Source organism: Colossoma macropomum, unplaced genomic scaffold (assembly GCF_904425465.1).
Source record: "Colossoma macropomum unplaced genomic scaffold, Colossoma_macropomum, whole genome shotgun sequence".
Classification (NCBI taxonomy): Eukaryota; Metazoa; Chordata; class Actinopteri; order Characiformes; family Serrasalmidae; genus Colossoma; species Colossoma macropomum.
This window is the reverse complement of record NW_023494801.1, coordinates 31,605,733-31,625,827: the sequence shown is the minus strand read 5'-3', so window position 1 is coordinate 31,625,827 and position 20,095 is coordinate 31,605,733. Positions and strand designations below refer to the sequence as shown.

Sequence of the window (20,095 nt, the reverse complement as noted above, 5' to 3'; positions counted from 1 at the left end):
ACCCCACTTCTAAACCTCTTGAGAAAACCACTGTCTCTTTCTGTTCATCTGTTACTGTTCATCATTTACTTTTTAGTGAGCACTTCTGTAGGCACAGGAATGCCCTACATGCTGCCCACTCTGCCTACTATTCAGCTATCATAAATGGTGTCAGTTTTAGGCTCAAAACTCTGTTTAGGACCATAAACAAACTTCAAACTCCCATATAATTTACTCCCAGCTCTCCTGTTCAGTGTCAGGTTTTTCAGGATTTCTTTCAGGATAAATTTAGCAGCATCTACCAACACTTCCCTACTGTAACACAGTCTTCTTTCTCCTAAACTTTGAAGTTACTGAACTTCAGGCAGTGTTCTCTGTGCTTTCACCTCGGTCGATTCATCTAGTCACTGAGATCATTTCTTCTTCTTCCTCTTGTCAGCTTGACCCTGCTCCTACTACTCTTCTTAAATCCTGTCTTTCTGCTACTTCTTTGCCTATAGCTCATCTTATTAATCAGTGTTTCTCCTAAGGTTCTGACCCTACTTTGCACAAAATCGCTGCGGTTACACATATACTTAAGAAACCTGATTTTTCCTCACTTTCCAATTACAGACCCATCTCCAATCTCCATTTCTTAGCTAAGGCAATGGAAATAGTTGTGGCCTCACAACTTCAGGATTTTCTCAGAAGAAATAATCTGTATGAGCCCTTTCAGTGTGGCTTTCAAACCCTGCACAGTACTTAGTCTACCCTCTTATAAGTTGTTGATAATCTCCTACTTTCTACTGATGCTGGTTTTCTTATTCTCGTGGACCTCACTGTAGCTTTTGACACAGTGAACCATGACATGATTATTTCCAGATTTTCATCCATAGGCATTTCTGGTTTAATTCTGATTTGGTTCTGAATTAAAGACAACAGTTTATAGGTATAGCATCCATTGCATTGCATCATACATTGCATAGGTTGCTCAGTGCCCAGAGGTTCTGTCCTTGGACCCTTGCTTTTTTATGTTCTGCATCTGAAACCTAGGTCAGATTATTCAAAATCATGGTCTTAAGTTTCACTGTTACACTGATGATATTCAGTTTTACATTAGGAATGCATCCCCTACGTTGTCATCTCAGTCACTGAATGCTTGCATTACAGGTTTAAAACACTGGTTGGATAATAATTTCTTAAAACTAAATGCAGACAAAACTGAGTTATTGTTAATAGGCCCTAAAACACTGGTTTTAAACTTCTCCAGCTTCACTGTCAATTAGGGGTGCGGGAAAAAAATTGATTCTTAGATGCATCGTGATGCATCGTGATGCAGACGTGAACGATTCTGAATCGATTCACAAATGTCAAAATTGATTTTCTAAATATTTTAATTTATAACGTAATGTTGACGGAACGCAAAGGGCGGAACTTGGAAGTGGGTAAGTGCAGTGCACCGGACAGTCTGTGACATGCACATAACAAACACGACTGCATGAGCGAGAAATCCGACCGGCTCACTCTGCATTAAAAGCCAGGTTAGATCAGGAGTCACAACCCAAATGTTAATAAGAGACATTTTGTCCTTTCAACAAAAATCAAACCACCTTGGGAGCCACAACATTTAATGTCCAGTATGTGATAATGTCCTAGTTTAGGCTAAAAAATATAAACGAAAACACAGACTAACTCTGCTCTGCTTTAAGCTTTAGCTCAGCTACAGCCGCTTTCCTCCCATCTCCGCCAGAAAACTTTCCTCAAAAGTTGAATAGTTTCTTGTAAAATGTCTCTCAGTGTTTGACTGTTTTATGAGGCTGAAGTCGCTTCTCATTCGCCAGCTTCTTGCTGAACTTTCCCGTTCCACCTTAAATTCTGACTGAGGCACCAAATGTAAATGCAGCACCATTTAAGGTGGAACGGGAAAATTAGAAAGAGAAGGGACTTAATCTTTGCAACATTTTAGTGTTTGACAGTCTCTCGTTGCAGATTTAACGTACCAGGAAACCAACTGCGCTGCTTATAAGTGCGAATAAGTCCGTTCATCTCCAAATATTCGTCTGTCTTTCTCTTTTCCTTTTTTGTTTGCTACTAGCCAGGCGAAACCTCGTTGCTATGTGACCTGCAGTCTGCACGCCAGTTCTCAGTCATTGCGAAACAAGGCTTTCGCGCACAGGCTTTTGGACATAAATGCATTCTGGATCATTACGAATACTTAGCTTGAAAACTACCAAGTCCTCAGACAGTAAGAAAATAGAAATCATGTATAGAAAAAAAAGATGCATCGAGATGCATCGATAATCGTTTTATAATCGCATCGCAGCCCTCTGAATCGTAATCGAATCGTGAGGTGCCTAGAGATTCCCACCCCTAATGTGTATATTTAAAAATATTTGATTATTGCAGATGATTTTCAAGAAGTGTATCCCTACGATTTTAATTCCTCTTGCATTTTAAATATTTCTAAATTTAATTTATATTTCTCAAGCTCAATTTTCTCTTTTTCTGCCTGAATTTTAGGTGTCTCCTGTTTTATCTTTTTAATTTCTGCTTCACACAATTGGCGTCTCAGTGTTTCTGTATCTGCTCTCTTCACTAGAAGGTGTTTTATTTCCTCTTATCTGCTTGGCTGGTGGTGAGTGATTTGATGGTCCCATCTTGATGTAATTCTTGGGCATTGAAATCTGCATCGACATTTGTGAGGGTTAGCGTTACTTCAGCTGGAGCTGAGAGGATTGGTGATGCTGGAGCTGACACTGTTGGTGGAGCTGAGACGGTTGGTGCAGCTGGAACTGATGGGGTTGGTATAGCTGGAGCTGACAGTGTTGATCTGACTGCAGGTGGAACTGAGTAAGATGCTGGAGATGGAGTCAGGGAAGGTGATTGGGCCTGCACTGTCAAGTCACTCTTGACTCCACCTCCTGAGATGCCAACATGTGATGGGGAATCCTTGCCAATTATGTCAAGGACTAATGTTGAGTAAAGCCACATGGCTTTGGTCCACCTCCAGTTGGAGTGTTTTTTGGAAAGTCCTCTGCTCCCTGCATTTTTAAATTGCTCTTATGGACATCTTTCACATTTCTGTGCTCCACTCCTTTTGCATTTATAGCCTCTGTAATATCCTCTCATATTTGTTGTTTTCTTTTGTTTGTGGCAAAGTTGTTGAACTTGAACTCTAATTGTGTTTTTATTTTCTTGGTATTTTGTAAGAAGGATAATTTTTTCCTTGTGCTTGAAGGTTTTTTTGGGAGGCCTACGATCACCAGACATGCCAGCTTCCTCAAATACACAGTTTGTAATGCCATGTGTAAACTTGGAGGGACAAGCTAAACTAATGTTACAAAATTAAATTAGCTTTTTTGCAGCTAGCCAACTAGCTCTCAGTTGCTTATGTTAATGTAACTCATAACTCAAACAGAGAAGATTAGCTGTAGGTAGAATGCATAACATATTATTGTAAAAATAAAACTAAAATAGCTAAAATTACCTTTCTGTCCTTCAGCGAATTCAAATAGCAATTACGTTATCCACAGCTTTACTAACGTTCCTGGCATTACTGACTGTTCATTGGTAAAGTGCTATCAAAATATTATGCATCAGAACCCCAGTTTGAACATCGAAAAAATTCCAAGCAGCTGCAGAACAGAATAAACACACATGCAAGACATGGATGCCACTTTACTGATAAACACAATCTATTTGTGAAATATAACTAATACCACAGACATACCTTACGCAAAGGAAATGTAGCACAGACAGAGAGAAGCATGAGCGATTTCAGTGTGTCAAGATCATGCGTGTAATGTTTCCTGTTTATGTTGGGTAAGTGTTACTGATTCGGCTGCACAGAGTGAAAAAGTCATAATGTACGACAGTGCTTTGGTCTACCTTCATTTTACGCACTGCTAGTTTAGACTGCCTATGGTGCAACCAAAATTGTGTGTTTCGCTAGTTTTAAACTAACTACTCTCAATATTAGGTTTAGGATGGACTTTACACCCCAACTTACGATCGAACGTGCATTCTGCAGGTGCAACTGGCTGCAGGACTCCCACCCACAGATGGCTGTGGCATCACCAGGGACCTAATGATAGGGCCAGCTCAAAGTAGTTGTGTGAGCCTTCCCCACAGATTTTATTTTATTTTATTTTTTTTTTAAGGCATCTCTGCACTTAATTCTTAATTTCAGTTGCCACATAGAAAGCGGTGCAGGCATGATGACATGGCATGATGCATTCAACAAAACTATTTATTTTCCCATATGTGAACAATAACTGTTTTGTCTAAAAGCCTTTTGCAGATGAAATGTGTTGTAGTTTAGAATATTTAAAGTCACATAGTACTCTCTACCACCATCATCATCAAATGAGGTAATATCTTTTTGGAAAGATGGTGTTCTTGCCCCCCAGTGTAGTTCCAGAGACAACGAGTAACTCATAGTGGACCAACACCTTACTGACATTTGTATGTAAATTGAGAGACCAATTTCATTTTGAATTCTGTCTCCTCTTGTAGGTGCTTTTCTGTTACGAGCAGTTTGATGAGCTAACTCTGCTCCATCTGAGAGAGTTTGACAAAAAGAAGCTGATCTCTGTGGAAACGGATATTGTTGTTGACCATTACAAAGAGCAGCAATTTCCTGACAGCAAGCCAGGTAAGGTGGACCCATCAAGCCATCATATTTCAAAGATATTTTGTACCTGTGATGATTATGCAGAATTTCTTTGCAATTGACTTATTTTAATTTGTTGATTGGTATTTTATTATCAATTTACCACCAATTATAGAATCAGAAAGATTGACTGAGCAGGAAGCTGAAAATCTAATGACCTGGATGAGGAACTGTCTTGGCCAGAAAGTCACCAATATAAAGGTAATGGAAAAGTACACACAGATCTTGTAGTGTCAACATTGCAGCCATGATAAAATTGTTTTTCCTCAGTTGTTTGTATGTTTATTCAATATTTATTCAGTTATAAGTCTTGTAAGAATTATTACAGCTCTTGTAACTGGATATGCAATGTAAGCAAAAGACTGTGGTCGTCCTAATACTTTGTCAGGTGACCCCTCGCTTGGACACTCACCCAGCCATGATCACAGTTCTGGAGATGGGAGCAGCACGACACTTTCTGCGCACACAGCAACTGGCCCGCAATGTGGAGGAAAGAGCACAGATCCTCCAGCCCACTCTGGAGATCAACACTACGTAAGGGATAGGGTACAGAATGCATGAGAATGGGGTTAGAGATGGTGAAAAAACTGATAATACTCCCTGTTACACTGATATGTGAGCCATTGTAGATGTAGAAGTTGCTATAACTATTTCTGACATTCTTAGTGGAATGTTCTATCTTTTTCTACAGGCATGACCTCATCAAGAAGCTTCATGTGCTGAAAGATTCCAGTCCTGATCTTGCACAACTGCTTCTTGAACAGGTATGGCCAACAGTATGAATCAAACTTATGTCTATTTAAATTAGTACTTGAATAAATTGGTAATGTGTTTTAAAGAACTAGTATTTGTTACCTAGTGCACTTCTCTAAGTAGCGCCATTGGTGGCCTTTGACTAGTGATTATATCAGCTCATTGCTCTTTGAAAGCTTCTTGCTTGTACTCACATCTTTACATATTAAAAAAATTAGTGTGGCAAAAAAAATCTATTTTACACAGTTTTCTATTTGGTCCAAGTGTTGTAGGTCAGCCAAGGCATGTTTGATGTTCACATTTTGCTTCTGTAGTTTGGAGCTGAAGCTATGGGTTAACGTGGCTAACAAACAATAGTATGTAAGCTCAGGAGGAATTAAAACATGGAGTCAATCTATTATTTACTTACTGAAGAGCCATAGCCACAATGAAGATGGTCAGTGGGGTCCAAAAATCTTAGACAACGAGTGCAAATGCTTTTTGCATTTTGCATTCTTTTCTAATTAATGCTGAGGCTTTTTATTTCAATATTATCAGCATAAAAACCTCAGTGAGATGGAGATTTTTGAAATTGTAACAAAAATTTCAGAACTTCTTAATGACAGTGTGCACTGAAGTCGGCACGGACTCTGACTACTAACAGTGACAGAAGCCTTTGATGACCAGATCAGATCAGACCAACCTGAAAGTCATCTGAACCCATGCTTCAATGAGTGAGGGCTAAGACTTTTGTGCAATGGTCTTAACATGTTTATTCACAAATTTGCTTAAATATGAAAAGTGACCGAAATAATGAGAATTCAATATATCTTCTTCATTTCACTTTTCATTACATTTCTTTGCTTAATTTTTTTCAAAAGTTAGGTTTCTATTGTTCTATTGTTTCTATTGTTCATTTCCAGGTTTAAATGAGAGCAGCCCCAGATTTTCAATGTGGTCTCAGACTTTTGGACTCCACTGTAGATGGTTCACAGTATGGATAGTTCTTTACTTGGTTTTTTATCAGGATGATGTTCACAATCAGAATGAGATTCATACAGTTTGGATGTTTCTTTAAACAATCTGGATGTTTCTTAACACAATATGGGTGGTTTAAATTTGACCTCGCATCTACACTGTGTGAGGAAAAATGTTTGGTGAAAGCAGCAAAGGCATGGGGGCAGCAAAAATTTGTGCAATTGGAACAAGTTCATTGATGCTTATGTACTACCTGTGTGCCTTGTAGGGGTGGGGGAAAAAATTGATTCTTAGATGCATCGCGATGCGGACGTGGACGATTCTGAATCGACTCATTCAGCGTGAAAAATCGATTTTCTAAATATTTAATTTATAACGTAATGTTGACAGAACGCAGAGGGTGGAACTTGGAAGTGGGTAAGTGCAGCGCCCGGACAGTCTGTGGCGGCACATGACAAAAACACAGCGGGATGAGCGAGAAATCCGACCGGCACCCTCTGCATTAAAAGCCAGGTTAGATCAGGAGTCACAACCCAAATGTTAAGAAGAGCCATTTTGTCCTTTTAAATCAAACCACCTTGGGAGCCACAACAATAGATGTCCAGTATGTCTCAGTATGTGTTGATGTCCTAGTATAGACTAAACAATATAAACGAGAACGCGGACTTACTCTACTCTGCTTTAAGATTTAGGTATAGCCGCTTTTCTTCCATCTCCACCAGAAAACTTTTCCTCAAAAGTTGAATAGTTTCTTGTAAAATGTTTTTCAGCTTTCGGCTGTTTTACGAGGCTGAAGTCACTTCCCATTTGGCAGCTTCTTGCTGAACTTTCCCGTTCCACTTTAAATTCTGACTGAGGTGCCGAAGGTAAATGTTGCTAGGTGACCTGCAGTCTGCACGCCAATTCTCAGTCGTTGCGAAACAGGGCTTTCGCGCTATGTTGCACACGCCCCGTCTCAAAGATATTTTACTGACACAGTGCATCGCAGCCCTCTGAATCGTTATCGAATCGTGAGGTGTCTAGAGATTCCCACCCCTAGTGCCTTGTAATATCTAAGATTTCTGGTCCAGAATGGGATAATTTTTCACCCTAGTCTTTAAGAAGTAAGTGAGTGATTTTGTGCATACGATTTCATGGTAGCAATAACAGATCTATCTACAAAGAAGGATCAGTTCAAAAAAGCATCAGATTGTATCCAGGAAAGACCATAGCATATAGATTTGCAGAGTTGTCACTGGAAACCTGTAGTTCTGGACTTTGAGACTATTGAATGGGGCGAGAAAAATCTGGGCCTTGGCTGCGCCTATATGAGACTTGGCAAGGCCAAATAAGGTTTTGCCCCTGGTTATGTCATCTGCATGATTTTGGATGGAATTCACATACCCCTATGCTTTGATATCAGTCGGTCTGTGTTTTCCCATTATGCTCAACTAGATGATGAGAAATACGAGGAGGACACTTGCTAAAAATTGTTTGACATTTATTTGATAACATTGATGTGGAACCACCACTTATAAAGTATATAATTCCTACTGCAAGCCATGATCATTTCACATTTCGTCCAATCTTTCTTTACATAGTAGTTAAAGATCTCAATGCTGTTGACCGCAGAAAAACTACAGGAGATGACAGATTGGATCCCTTTTTATGTGGCTTCTGTGGCAAACAGCGAGTTCTCTGAGCTCTGCAAAATGGTGTAACATTGTGTTTCACATCTGAATTTCTCAAGTCATTTTTCCTCATATTTAGGTTTCTCACACTTGAGCATCTCTGTTTGTAGACCGATGGTGCTATAGGTGGTGCACACAGAAAGCCGACTAGTTTCCAAGCTAGGCTAATCGCCACTAACCCCAAGACCAGCTTTTCCTTCCACTCTCCTTGAGAAGCATGTTGTCACAGTGTGGCTTTTGCTTCATGACTCTAAAACCTTCTAGCGGTATGCTATCATTTTATTCCACTTCATATGTTTGAGGCTTATGTTTGATGAAAATGTGGTCCTCAAATTTGTGACACTTGCTTAGCTTCTTTACTGTAGCCTGTAGTCTGCTCCATGTCTGTGTTGTGAATTCAAACCTTGCCACTTCTTGTCATATCATTCCTCTTGTGAGAAAAGAAAGTGATATATCTTGTCTAAAATGGCTGTTCCAAGAATTCAGCTTCACAGTAAAATTTTGTTAATTCTAACAAATCACTATCTTTAAAAGTCATATCCCACACCACCAATCAGTGAGCTCCTCTAAAATTATATGGGTGGAATGTGTTTATATGGCAGGTCAGATGGAACAGAATTTTAACCCGTCATAATTTTGAAATACTGCCAGTATACTCCAGTAGTGAACTAAAGAACCAAACTTCAGGCACCAGACAAGTCTTGGTTGACCACGTTCAGGATAAAGAAGAAATTTGAAAATGCTGCATGTAATCCGCTTAATGTTATTAATCTTTCAATCTATTCTTCTTACTTATAGAAAGATTAATTAAGCAGTATGGTAAGGTTCTAATGCTGATGACCATTTGTTTCAGATTTATGACAATGCTATGATCACAGCTGGCTTGAATGACGACCCACGTCCAATGATCTCTCGCTTAAACGATCTGTTGGTCAAAGCCCTGGAGAAACACTGAGAACAACAAAAAGCTAGTGTGAAAGGATTAACCATGCTAGTGTTGGTAAAATATGGAGTTTCATTTTGCCATTGCTTCTGGCATGCCCAGTGTTTGGATTTGGGGCAACTTCTAATAATAATGTAATATGAAGTTACACAAGTCGTCTGCAATTTGAAAAGAGTTTTCTTTGCACTCTAGAATAATTACAGCATTGAATAATTTTTCATGATTTTCTATCTATTGAAATGTGTATGTTTGTGATGGAGTGTATTTTTTTCTTTGTTTTATTTTTGTGTTTGTTTAGATTTTATTTTAAGTTAATCAATACAAAATCAATAAAAAATTATGTGAAATATTAGTGTTTTTTATGATTAGGTCACCACACTGAAGTTTTCCATGTTGAAGCAAAACATTTGAGTTACATTATGGTGCTTTATAAGACCTACTAGGACAATTTTTTTAGTGCCACATTTAGCAGAAGTAGGCATGTCCCGAGGTAAAAATTTAATCTCACAACAATTAATCCAGCTTCAAATATGAGCACATTGACTGTCAAAAGTTAGCATTGTGTCCATTACCAAGAGCTGTGAAGGTGCTTAGACCAATAACATATGGACATGCACTTGCCATGCATGTAGTTATGTAAGTGTTTGATATACACATCTGTAACTTCTTTTACCTTTTACCCACACTATGATAGTAGTAAGTTCTGTTGGTGTCCCAAGGGGTTTTGCAATTATGTGTTTGTGCCAAGCTAACAGAGGTGTTCATTCATTTTTCCACAATGTGTTTAACAATTATAATAAATATAGCCGCAAACGGCAATGAACAGGTCCAAGCATTAACAGCCCAATAGGCCAGTGAAATCTAAAAAAGCCTATTGCAGTTTGGGCCTTATTTAAAGGGAAAAGATAAAAAGTGAAATGAAGTAAAATTTTATCAGAAGGCCGTCATTTTCCATACATTTTGCAAGATAAGACTGTGTTTTGAAACACTGTACTGCATTATCTGAAACCAGTTATCTGACCATAAGTAAAAATATGTAGAAGATATACTTCTTTTTCATGAGTAGTGCTGCCTAGTGGCCAAGTCATTTGACACTTCATTGGTTATTAGGAGGCGCTACATATACATACTATTTAAGTTTCATGATGATTGGTTAATGTTAAGGCTTCCAAATGCTTGCTGAAAGCTGATTGGCTGATGCCAGGTATAAAAGTTCAATTGATTGTCATCCTTTGTGATGATCCGCTTGTGAACAAATTCACTTGTATTGAGTGATGACGAGTTCTCAGGATTAAATTGGCCATACCTTCCTTATTACTCAACCAATTCTCACCAAATTTGTTTAATTATTTTCAGACATAGATTAGTCTAGGTTGCAGGGACTGCTCTCGGTAGCTTTTATTTCTTTCATAACTGTGATCTTGCTAATTAGCCATCTGGACCAGAAGGAAAGTTTTCAGTCTGCATCTGACGTTAAAAACTGAGGTTAGCACAAGCTCCGGTAGAAACATAATCTCAGAAACATCAGCAAATCCATGTGTGAATCACTTCTAATCTTAATACACATAAAATGTGTGGAATGGAGGGTCACTAACCAAATGATCTTCATCAATGTTGGAGTTCTACATGGATCTAAAGGACCAGGATCACCTCTAACCGCTTTGCACTGACTTTTCATCATCTGAAGCTGTGGCCTGTGAAACAACACCTTTTTGGACTCAAGTTACTCACTTGGTGAGATCAGTCCTTTGTTTTGCTTCAGAGACTTAAACCTTGATTCAGATTCAAAGACGGTTTCTAATCAAAAGACTACTCAAATACAACACTGAATGATAACTGGTTATATGTTCTGTAAATACTCTGGGTGTAAATACTTGCTTTGTGCCTGCAGTATAAGGCTGTGGTTCCATTCTGTGCACAGAATCAGAGTGCCCTTCAGATAAAGTAGACAGACCCTTTTTCAAAGAGGTTTGTAACAGATTGGCACCCGAATAGGGATCAGGCTAGTGCTTTGTGTGTATTTACACCCAATTATAGTGAGTGCATACAGCTTGGTTATCATTTTGGTAATTTTGGAATTTTACTGCAGGTCTATTTGTTACATGCAGAAAACCTACAGAGCAACTTATTGAACTAATGCAGACTTTCAGTCAAATGTATTTAGACAAACAGTCTTTTCAGGAAGCAGAAGAAGAAAATGTAGGGGTAGTAGAAGGAATAGAAGAGGAAGAGAACTTATCACCAGTAAACAAGTCAGCCACTGATATCCCTGAAAGAATGCAAGCATTAGAAGCAAATGCAACAACTTTAGAAACTAAACTAAATCAATGGAGGTTAAAGTAAATGAATGGTGTCCAGACATAGAAGGTCCTGTCAAAGCAGGACAGGAGCAATGGCAGCATCTAGAAAGGGAATGTAATAAAGTAAAGAGCTTGCTAGAGTTAAATATAAAAGATCTGGGGCAGGCAGTAGTCGACTATTTGAGGCGTAGAGATAGTCAGATTGGGTACATGCTTTAAGTTCCCACCACTGCTACTTCTACACCAAAAGCAGGAAACTGGCCACAGCAAGTTAGCCATTGTGAGAATGTGTCTGTACTTCTGATAAAATCCCTTTATGCTCAAGCAAATGTAGACATGGGTAGCACACTTCTCTTATTCAAAAATCATAGTGGAAAAAGTTGAAAGATCCATCAGAAGTCTGGAAACCTTGCAAACCTTCATCCTAGCTAGTGGACAGACTCAGAGAGCTTTGGGTACTACTGAATGGGAGTGCAGTCTGAAGGGGCAAACCTATCAACTGCCATTATATGTTCTATCTGATGCTTTACTTGCTTTCCCTCTCCTTTTGGGCTTAGATTTTTTAATACGGGAATGACCATTGATTTTAGTACCACTATCTGCAATCTGCCTTCTGAAGATGAAAAAAGGCAAGAGTTCAAAGTCTGTTCGGACACTCAGAAACACACATGGAGTCTGGGTTTATACTTGTGTATTGCACAACCAATCCCTGCTGTATCACAAGAGACTCTAGGACATATCCAGAGGCTGACATACTGAGGTGTGTGACACGCTCAGACCACAGTTGGAAAGTTTATTACATGATTGGCCAACTGTATGTACTGATGCCTTTCAGCATACTGATGTCATCAAACATCGTATTGTCACAACTGATGAGCTTCCTGTGAGAAAGAAGGCATAACGAGTAACAATGGTCAGGCAACAGATCATTGACCAGACTGTAGAGGAGATGTTAGAAAAAATAATTATTTAGCCTTCTACATCCCCATGGTCATCACCAGTCGTACTTGTGCCAAAGAAAGATGGAGGTTTGCGCTTCTGTGCAGATTATCATGGTCTTAACACTAAAACCCATCTTTGGCACCCTCGACTTGTGGAGTGGATATTGGCAAGTAAGTGTTGATTCTTGGAGCATCCCTAACACTGCGTTCATCACGGGCAGTGGATTGTATGAATTTTTGCGTTTGCCTTAGGATTAAAAAATTTTGCGGCAACATTCCAGCAGCTGATGGAAGTGGTACCTCAAGAGGTAAAGGGAAGAAACTGTTTTTTGTGTATATTGATGATGATGTAATATATTCAGCCACTGAAGAACAGCATCTGAAAGATCTCACTGAAGCATTTGCTTGCCAATAAAAAGCTGGTTTCATTTCAAACCTACTGACGTGTAACATCATGCAGAGAGCTTTGAACTTCCTGGGACATGTCATGTCCAGTGATGGGATTGCAACAGATCCAGACAAAATAAGAGCAATCTGTGAATTTCCAGTTCCAAAAAACATAAAAGAAGTTCAAAGACTTCTTGGCTTTGCTGGCTAGTACCACTGATACATACCCCATCTATCCTTGATAGCAGCTCCACTTCATGCATTAAAACACAAAGGGGTAAGATGGCATTGGAGTAATGAATGTCAAGAAGCATTTGAAAAAATCAAAGCGGCTTTGGCGTTTGGCAGTTCTCGCATCTCCAGACTTCACCCAACAGTTCAAGGTGCAAACAGATGCAAGTGAAAATGGCATTGGAGCTGTTCTTGTCCAGGAAAAGGATGGTGAGGAGAGTCTTTCTGTCTCGCATGTATAATAGTAATCAAAGGCTGATGCGGTGGGCTTTGCTAGCTCAAGGGTACTTGTTAGAGATTCAACACAAGAAGGGCACAGATAATGTAATGGCTGATGCTCTTTCTCGTGTGTAAAACTTTTATTGGGGGGAGTGTTACGTCCATAGGACGTATGTTTTGTTTTGCTTGCTTCTCTTTCTTTCTCTCTCTCTCTCTCTCTCTCTCATACTCTCGCTTATTAGGAACCCGTCCACTTGTGGGTGAGATTGGCTGGAGTCCCGTAACGAAATTGCATCTGATCGACTGGCTGAAATTGCATGGAGTATATCTTCGACGGCTGCGCCGGATGTCATCGAGGCTTTCCTCCATGGCGGCTTGGGGCAATTGTTTTTAGATCTCAGCTTGTTCGTTTTATTGCTAGCATATTGTCTATCCTCATCCCAAATGAAATAGCTTAGCTTTACCTCTTGTTCCCTACCCAGTTATCTCTACAGTTAAACCGCAAGCTCATGATCTGTCTCTGTGAATGTTCACTCTTATGCCGACCAGGTTGTAGGGGTGGGTGCCATTTCTTTTGACCTTGTTTTCTCCTGTTTTTGGTATAGTTAGGGGAATTAGGAAAGACTGACTGTATTTTTGTTTCTTGTTTTTGTTTCCCATAGGTAAGCTAGGCTGGTGTTTGTTTGTTGTTTTGGCGTATGCCCACTCTGACATTCTCCTGTGTCGTGTACACAAAAGAGCAGCATAAAAAGAAAATAACATGACTTGATCTGTTTAAACGTCATCTGGCTCTATTTTGTCCTTTTTTATGTTATGATCATTACGAACCCCTAGACAGGTCGTAACAAGCAATAGCCTATGCTTCTAGGTTGTTCTTGGGAGCAGAGGAGTCCTACTCTGTTTCAGAGAAAGAGTATCTGGTGGTGCTATGGGCAGTCAAAAAATGGAGACTATATCTAGAAGGCACACACTTCGTAGTAGACACTGATCGTTCTACCTTGACTGGGGTTTTTAACCATGTGAATCTGACTTCTAGATTAACAAGGTGGACTATTTGATTGCAGAGTTTTGACTTTAAGGTCATCTATAGAAAAGGTCAATGTCACATAGCCCCTGATGCTTTGTCACGCAGCTATGGTGTAGAAAACAGTGTTGACAAAACTGCTCTGTGCAAGCGAATCCCTGTAACAGGTGATCTACCTGTGAATTAGACTGATGTTACTGACACTCAAAATGATCTTCAAAGTAAAGGAGTTACTGAAGAAAGCAGAATCTGTAGTTAAGCTGTAGTTAAAGATCGTATCCACTATTCTGTGCAAAATGGATACCTGTTTAGATGTGTACCTAGGAAGAACAGAGGTTATACCCTACAACTAGTTATTCCCAGCAAACTGAGGAAGGCATTCTTTGAATATCCACATGATAATCCATTGTGTGGTCATTTAGGGAGACTTAAGACACTTTTAAGACTTCTTGAAATAACATATTGGCCCACCGTATGCAAGGATGTCTGGAACCTCTGTAAAGAGTGCCTCACTTATCAAAATGACAAGCCCAAAGTAACAAAATTACCTAGTCAGCTTCAGTTTACTCCTGTGCTAGAGCCCAGTTACATGCTTGGAGTTGACATTGTGGGTCCTTTCCCAAAAAGCTCTAAACAGCAAGAGTATTTGGTGGTAATCTTTGACTACTACAGCAAATGGAGTGAAATTTTCCCTTTAAGAGTGGCACCCCAAATTGCCCAAATATTGATTAAGGATATTTTCACACGATGGGGAACCCCTGTGTACTTGGTTTCTGACAGAGGGGCACAATTCACTTCCCATCTTTTTCATGAATTCTGTAAGCAATGGGGACGACAAAGCAGAAATTGACAACAGCTTACCATCCTCAGACCAATCTGGCGGAACGTGTAAACAAAACCTTAACTTAAAGCTCATGATATCATCTTATGAGACCACCATAAAGAACGTCCAGTCTTGTCCACACTACATTGGTTACTAGTTAAACTCCTCATTGAGTGCAAAATTCTGCTACTGACATATAAAGCTCTAAACAGCCTTGCCCCTGAGTGTACTTTTGAGTGTCTCTTTGGTAACACTTTATAATAAGGGTACATAAACTGGCAGTCGTTAAGGCATTTACTAATGAATAATTAATCAGAAAGTAATGAGTCATTAATCAGGAACAAATGAATAAGTCATATATTAACAACCACAAGACTAAATTACTAACGCATGTACTAATGAATGAAGATGAAGGTAATAAAGGCTTTATTCAGTGCCTGAATTTATTAGGAATTCATGTGTTAATTAAAGTTATCACAAGATCCCCCTGAGACACAGTGCTCTGGAATATTATGCCTATCAAAGCCAACTGTTTTTTTTTTATAGCTCCATCCTTTCATCATCTTGTCCTTCTTCTTCATCATGTTGTGTAAGCAGCCCTTGTATTTGCCTGTTTCTATCAGTCAGGTCTTGAGTTTATTGTTTTTGATTTATTACGTTACCTCGTCTGTTTCTACCCACCTAGTGACTGTTTTAGTAAAAAAATAAAATAAAATTACTAAAAGTCCTCATTTGTGACAGTTGCCATAGTTTTAATTCATCTTTCATGTTAATAATATGACATGTTTTAACTCCTGTATTGATACACAGTGCCTCATGAGGGAACAGTTTAGCCTACAGTTACCACTGAACTCAGAAATGAGTTAATGAGTGTCTTTCTCCTGGGGTCATAAGAATCCTTAATTGTATGAACATTTTTGTTCAGATCTAGTACGCCTGATTGAACTCAACTGCTAATTTACAAGCTCCTGTTGTGCTGGTTGAGGTGTGTCAGAGTGAGAAAAATACAAAACTATGCAGTGTCAATTCACTATAAAGAAAGCAGTGATTACTGATAACTCATAATGAATTCATAATGTTTGTGCCCCCTAAAGTAAAATGATTAACAAATCACATTTTATTACTCATTAAATACTAATTCTTCATGATGAATTCATGTTTGTGCCCCCTAAAGTAAAGTGATGAACCAGTCACACTTTATTATTCATTAAATACTGATTCTTCATGATGAATTCATGTTTGTGCCCCCTAAAGTAAAGTGATGAACCAGTCACACCTTATTACTCATTAAATACTGATTCTTCATAATGAATTCATGTTTGTGCCCCTGAAAGTGATGAGTGAATCACAATTTATTACTGATTATATACTAATTCTTCATGATGAGTTCATGAGCTAATAAAATAGCAGAGGTTAATCATTTTACTTACCAAAATGACAGTCATTCTTTTGCCCTCTCAAGAACAGTTATGAAGGATAAGTAGCTACAATATGGCTCACCTTAGTCTAAAAAGAGGTGAGGCACGAACATACTAGCAGTCACAACACTCAGACAAACAATACCACGTGTAAATATTATATCTGCGATGTAAATTACTTATATAATACATATGCATAACTTACCTTTAAAAGTAAGAATAATGCGAAATATTGCAAAAAGAAAGATATATATATATATATATATATATATATATATATATATATATATATATAGAAAGATATATATATATATATATTTCAATTATTTTCATTCGCTTCTCTTAAACGTTGTGCTAGAGATATTCACTCAAGACTCTATGGCCGCTTGACGTATAGCATATAACGCAATTACTGCCATTTACTGGCGAAGAAAAATAGCAGTAATTTCCAGCTGCGGAACAGTTGAAGTGTTACATTGCAAAATGCTGTGTTTCCATTAATAAAACATTTAGATATAGCAAATTTTTAAAAAGAATAATAGATGTATAATGGGAAATACATTTTCATTTTCTGAAGGTGGTATTTCTCAGAATAACTGTGGCATATATTAAGATAATTCACAGTTTTAATTAAATCAAATGCCTATTTTCAGTAAATAAACTAGTTTACAGTTTATTAAACATACAACAGGTTATGTTTCTGTGGTAACAGTATGACATTGCAGTATGACATAGGTAATCATAAATTGCATGAATAGAATGAAACTAACAGCTTCTGGCAGTTCGCGAATGTGTACTAACATTCTTTCTGTATGCTTAATTAACACATGAATTCCTAATTAATTCAGGCACTGAATAAAGCCTTTATTACCTTCATCTTCAATCATTAGCACATGTGTTAGTAATTTAGTCTTGTGGTTGTTAATATATGACTTATTCATTTGTTCCTGATTAATGACTCATTACTTTCTGATTAATTATTCATTAGTAAATGCCTTAATTACTGCCAGTTCATGTACCCTTATTATAAAGTGTTACCCTCTTTTTTATAAACCATCTACTTAGGTCACAAGGTCACAGCTAAATATTAGTACCTGGAATTTATAAAATTACATCAGGGGGCTAGAGCCTTTTCATACAAAGCTTAGGTATTTTTTTCCATACAATAAACAGTGCATGCAGATCTAGAGGTTCATGGACATAGTGTTATGGTAAACTTAGAATGATGGCACTGTTACTGCTCTCTCACACTAACTCAAGTTTGTTGATGGTGGAGTGGCACTGATATCTCAGTGAGCCCTTCCAGACTCACTGCTTGCACTCTGTAAACACTATAAATCTTTCTCAGTCACCACACAAAAACTGTCTGTGTGCAGTCTGATGGTGTCACTTTATCTGCCCCTGATCTAGTGCTCCTGCTCGCTCATTTTCTGGACCAGTTTGACCACCATGGAGCTTTCTGCTGTCCAAATGTGACTCATCATGGGTCCACTGTAAATATTGTTTCACCTGCTTTACATTACACTGAGCTCTGCTCATATTTATACCAAAATATCATCATGGTAAGCTTCTCATAGTAGTTATCTGGTAACAGTGACTGATTTTCATGGATCTATTTATCATTGAGTTTACATACACTTATATATATATATATATATATATATATATATATATATATATATATATATATATAATCCGATAACTGCGGATTTCTGCTTTGCAATCGACGTATAAACTCACAGAAGACAACGTGACGTAAACGTAATGTAATACTCAAACTTCATGCTGCTGCTTTATTTTTTTATTTTTAAAAGCATCATGCCACTTCACCTGAAAATTTTTAAAAAATACATCATCTAGAAGATGAAAAATATTTAAAGGCTTTATTTCGTTAAGCATGTAGCTGGTTTCAGCATAGCTCCAGAAGTTTTTTGCTGCCATCTCACAGCAAGGCTGCTTGCTTATTTCTGATAATGCTGTCTGTTTTCGCATGTTTGCAAACTGAGAAATCCGAAAGTAATCCAAGTAAGAGTATGCATGCACTGAGAACTCTGATTACTGAGCTAAAATCCAGACCTCAGAGTATGCTCTTTACATGACCATTTGAATAATAAGATAACTGCCAAAATCTGATTATGATCAGATTACTGAGTGCATGTAAATACACTCGCTGTTAGTCTGGTAGGCCTCCAAGAGTACTCATCAATTATCAGTGGTTAATTTAAATACTTCTGTCCAGTGACAGGCTGTTATATTTCTTTTTGTCTATAGTCCATTGTATATTAATTGTAAATGTTATTCTCTATTCATATTGCTTTTGTTGTTTTATTGTTTTCCTATCCAGTGTTGACCAGAGGAGGATGTGTTACCCTTTTAAGTCTCAAACTTTCTTACTTTTACCCTTAGGGAGTTTTTCCTTGTCACTGTCACCCTTGACTTGCTCATTAGGGTTTGGACCTGAATTTTCGGTAGTCGCTTTGTGACACCTTTTTTAAAAAATAAATGCTATATACGTAAATATACTTGGTAGAAAAGAAATTGGTATGGGTGCTCTTAGGCCAAGGCAAGGATCCAGTAACCAAGAACCAGCCTTGGAAGAAAAAAAAAAAAAACTGGGGATTTACTGCACAGTGAGGTCGCGCGAGGCTCGGCCAAGAGAGGGGCGCGGTGGGCTTCGAGACGCGAGGCTCGGCTATAGACCACTGTAGTCGTGCGTCATTCTGTAGTCCTCGTTATGCCCATATTAGGAACTCCGGGTCTAAGCCCCATTTCTCTATGGCCAGAATGAATAGGGTTTTCGAAAAATCGCTTCTATCGCACCCTGTGTTAAATAAAAATGTTCAGAACCCGATACGTTTTGTCCTGTGAACATTTTCATCCCGAATACCACTGCATCCTCTGAATTACGAGGTCGTTAAAGAGCTATAATACTAATATTGTTAACCTACATGTGAGCTAAAGCTACTACGCATCAATTTGATGTCACTAAGCTACATGAAACTAAGGCGGGCTGTACTGCCTTAACGAAATCTTCTACAGTAGCGCATATTCACAGGTATACCCGTGAATAAAACCTCTAAGTATGATATTTTGATAGGCTAAAACTCCTTATCAAAAATACTACCCGTGTTAAAACTACGAGGCTGAATTGAGCTTTTTTTTCGCAGCTTCTTGTTTGAATGTTCCCGTTCCACCTTAAATGGTCCAGCAGCTGTGACTAGCTATCACAAACATTAGCAAACGAGACAAAATACTTATGGAGGACCAGATTTGCCAAAATGAAAAATAAATAAAATTAAAATAAATGACTTAGTAAATTAATATATGAAGTAGAATTGCAAAGAATAATAATGATAAATCTATAAATATATATATATACATATATAACAATTAATATATTCATAATTAAAATCTTATATAAATTATAAATGTCTGCATTTATTTATATGTCTATCTAGTAATTTCCCCTTCTCACTATTTTTTGTATTTATTTATTTTTCTAATTTATGTTTCTTTATTAACATTTTTTGTTTTTCTATTAATTTATTTTATTAATTTATTTCCATAACTATTAATTTCTATATTTATTTATTTATGTATTTATTTCTGTATTTCCTTGTCCTTTTGCTAATAAAGGGGCTGTCAGTCAGTGATGTCACAGCGTCTTAATATTCCTATTGGTTGATCGATGTCAGACTCTGTAGATCGATTGTACATGTCTTGCTCTCTCAGTGGTAACTAAGGACAAGACAGTACAATAATGACTTCTTACAGAAGCAGACAGTCAGAGATCTGAGAC

The 20,095-nt window shown here is 38.0% G+C and overlaps 1 protein-coding gene across 2 annotated transcripts in view; it reads left to right on the top strand.

The window, feature by feature from the left end:
- trap1 (TNF receptor-associated protein 1) overlaps positions 1-9,241 on the top strand; it is a 68,014-nt gene extending 58,773 nt beyond the window's left edge. Inside the window, exons 14-19 of one of the 2 annotated variants that reach the window (XR_005008353.1) lie at positions 4,474-4,612; positions 4,746-4,831; positions 5,019-5,164; positions 5,322-5,394; positions 8,121-8,276; positions 8,864-9,069. Coding sequence is in view for 1 of the 2 variants with exons in the window: in XM_036590336.1 (XP_036446229.1) it covers positions 4,474-4,612; positions 4,746-4,831; positions 5,019-5,164; positions 5,322-5,394; positions 8,864-8,965 (546 nt within the window). In the remaining variant the exon portion in view is untranslated. Of the gene's footprint in view, positions 1-4,473; positions 4,613-4,745; positions 4,832-5,018; positions 5,165-5,321; positions 5,395-8,120; positions 8,277-8,863 lie in introns of both variants that reach the window. The other variant, XM_036590336.1, reaches the window with a different exon arrangement.
- The last annotated feature ends 10,854 nt before the right edge of the window (positions 9,242-20,095 follow it).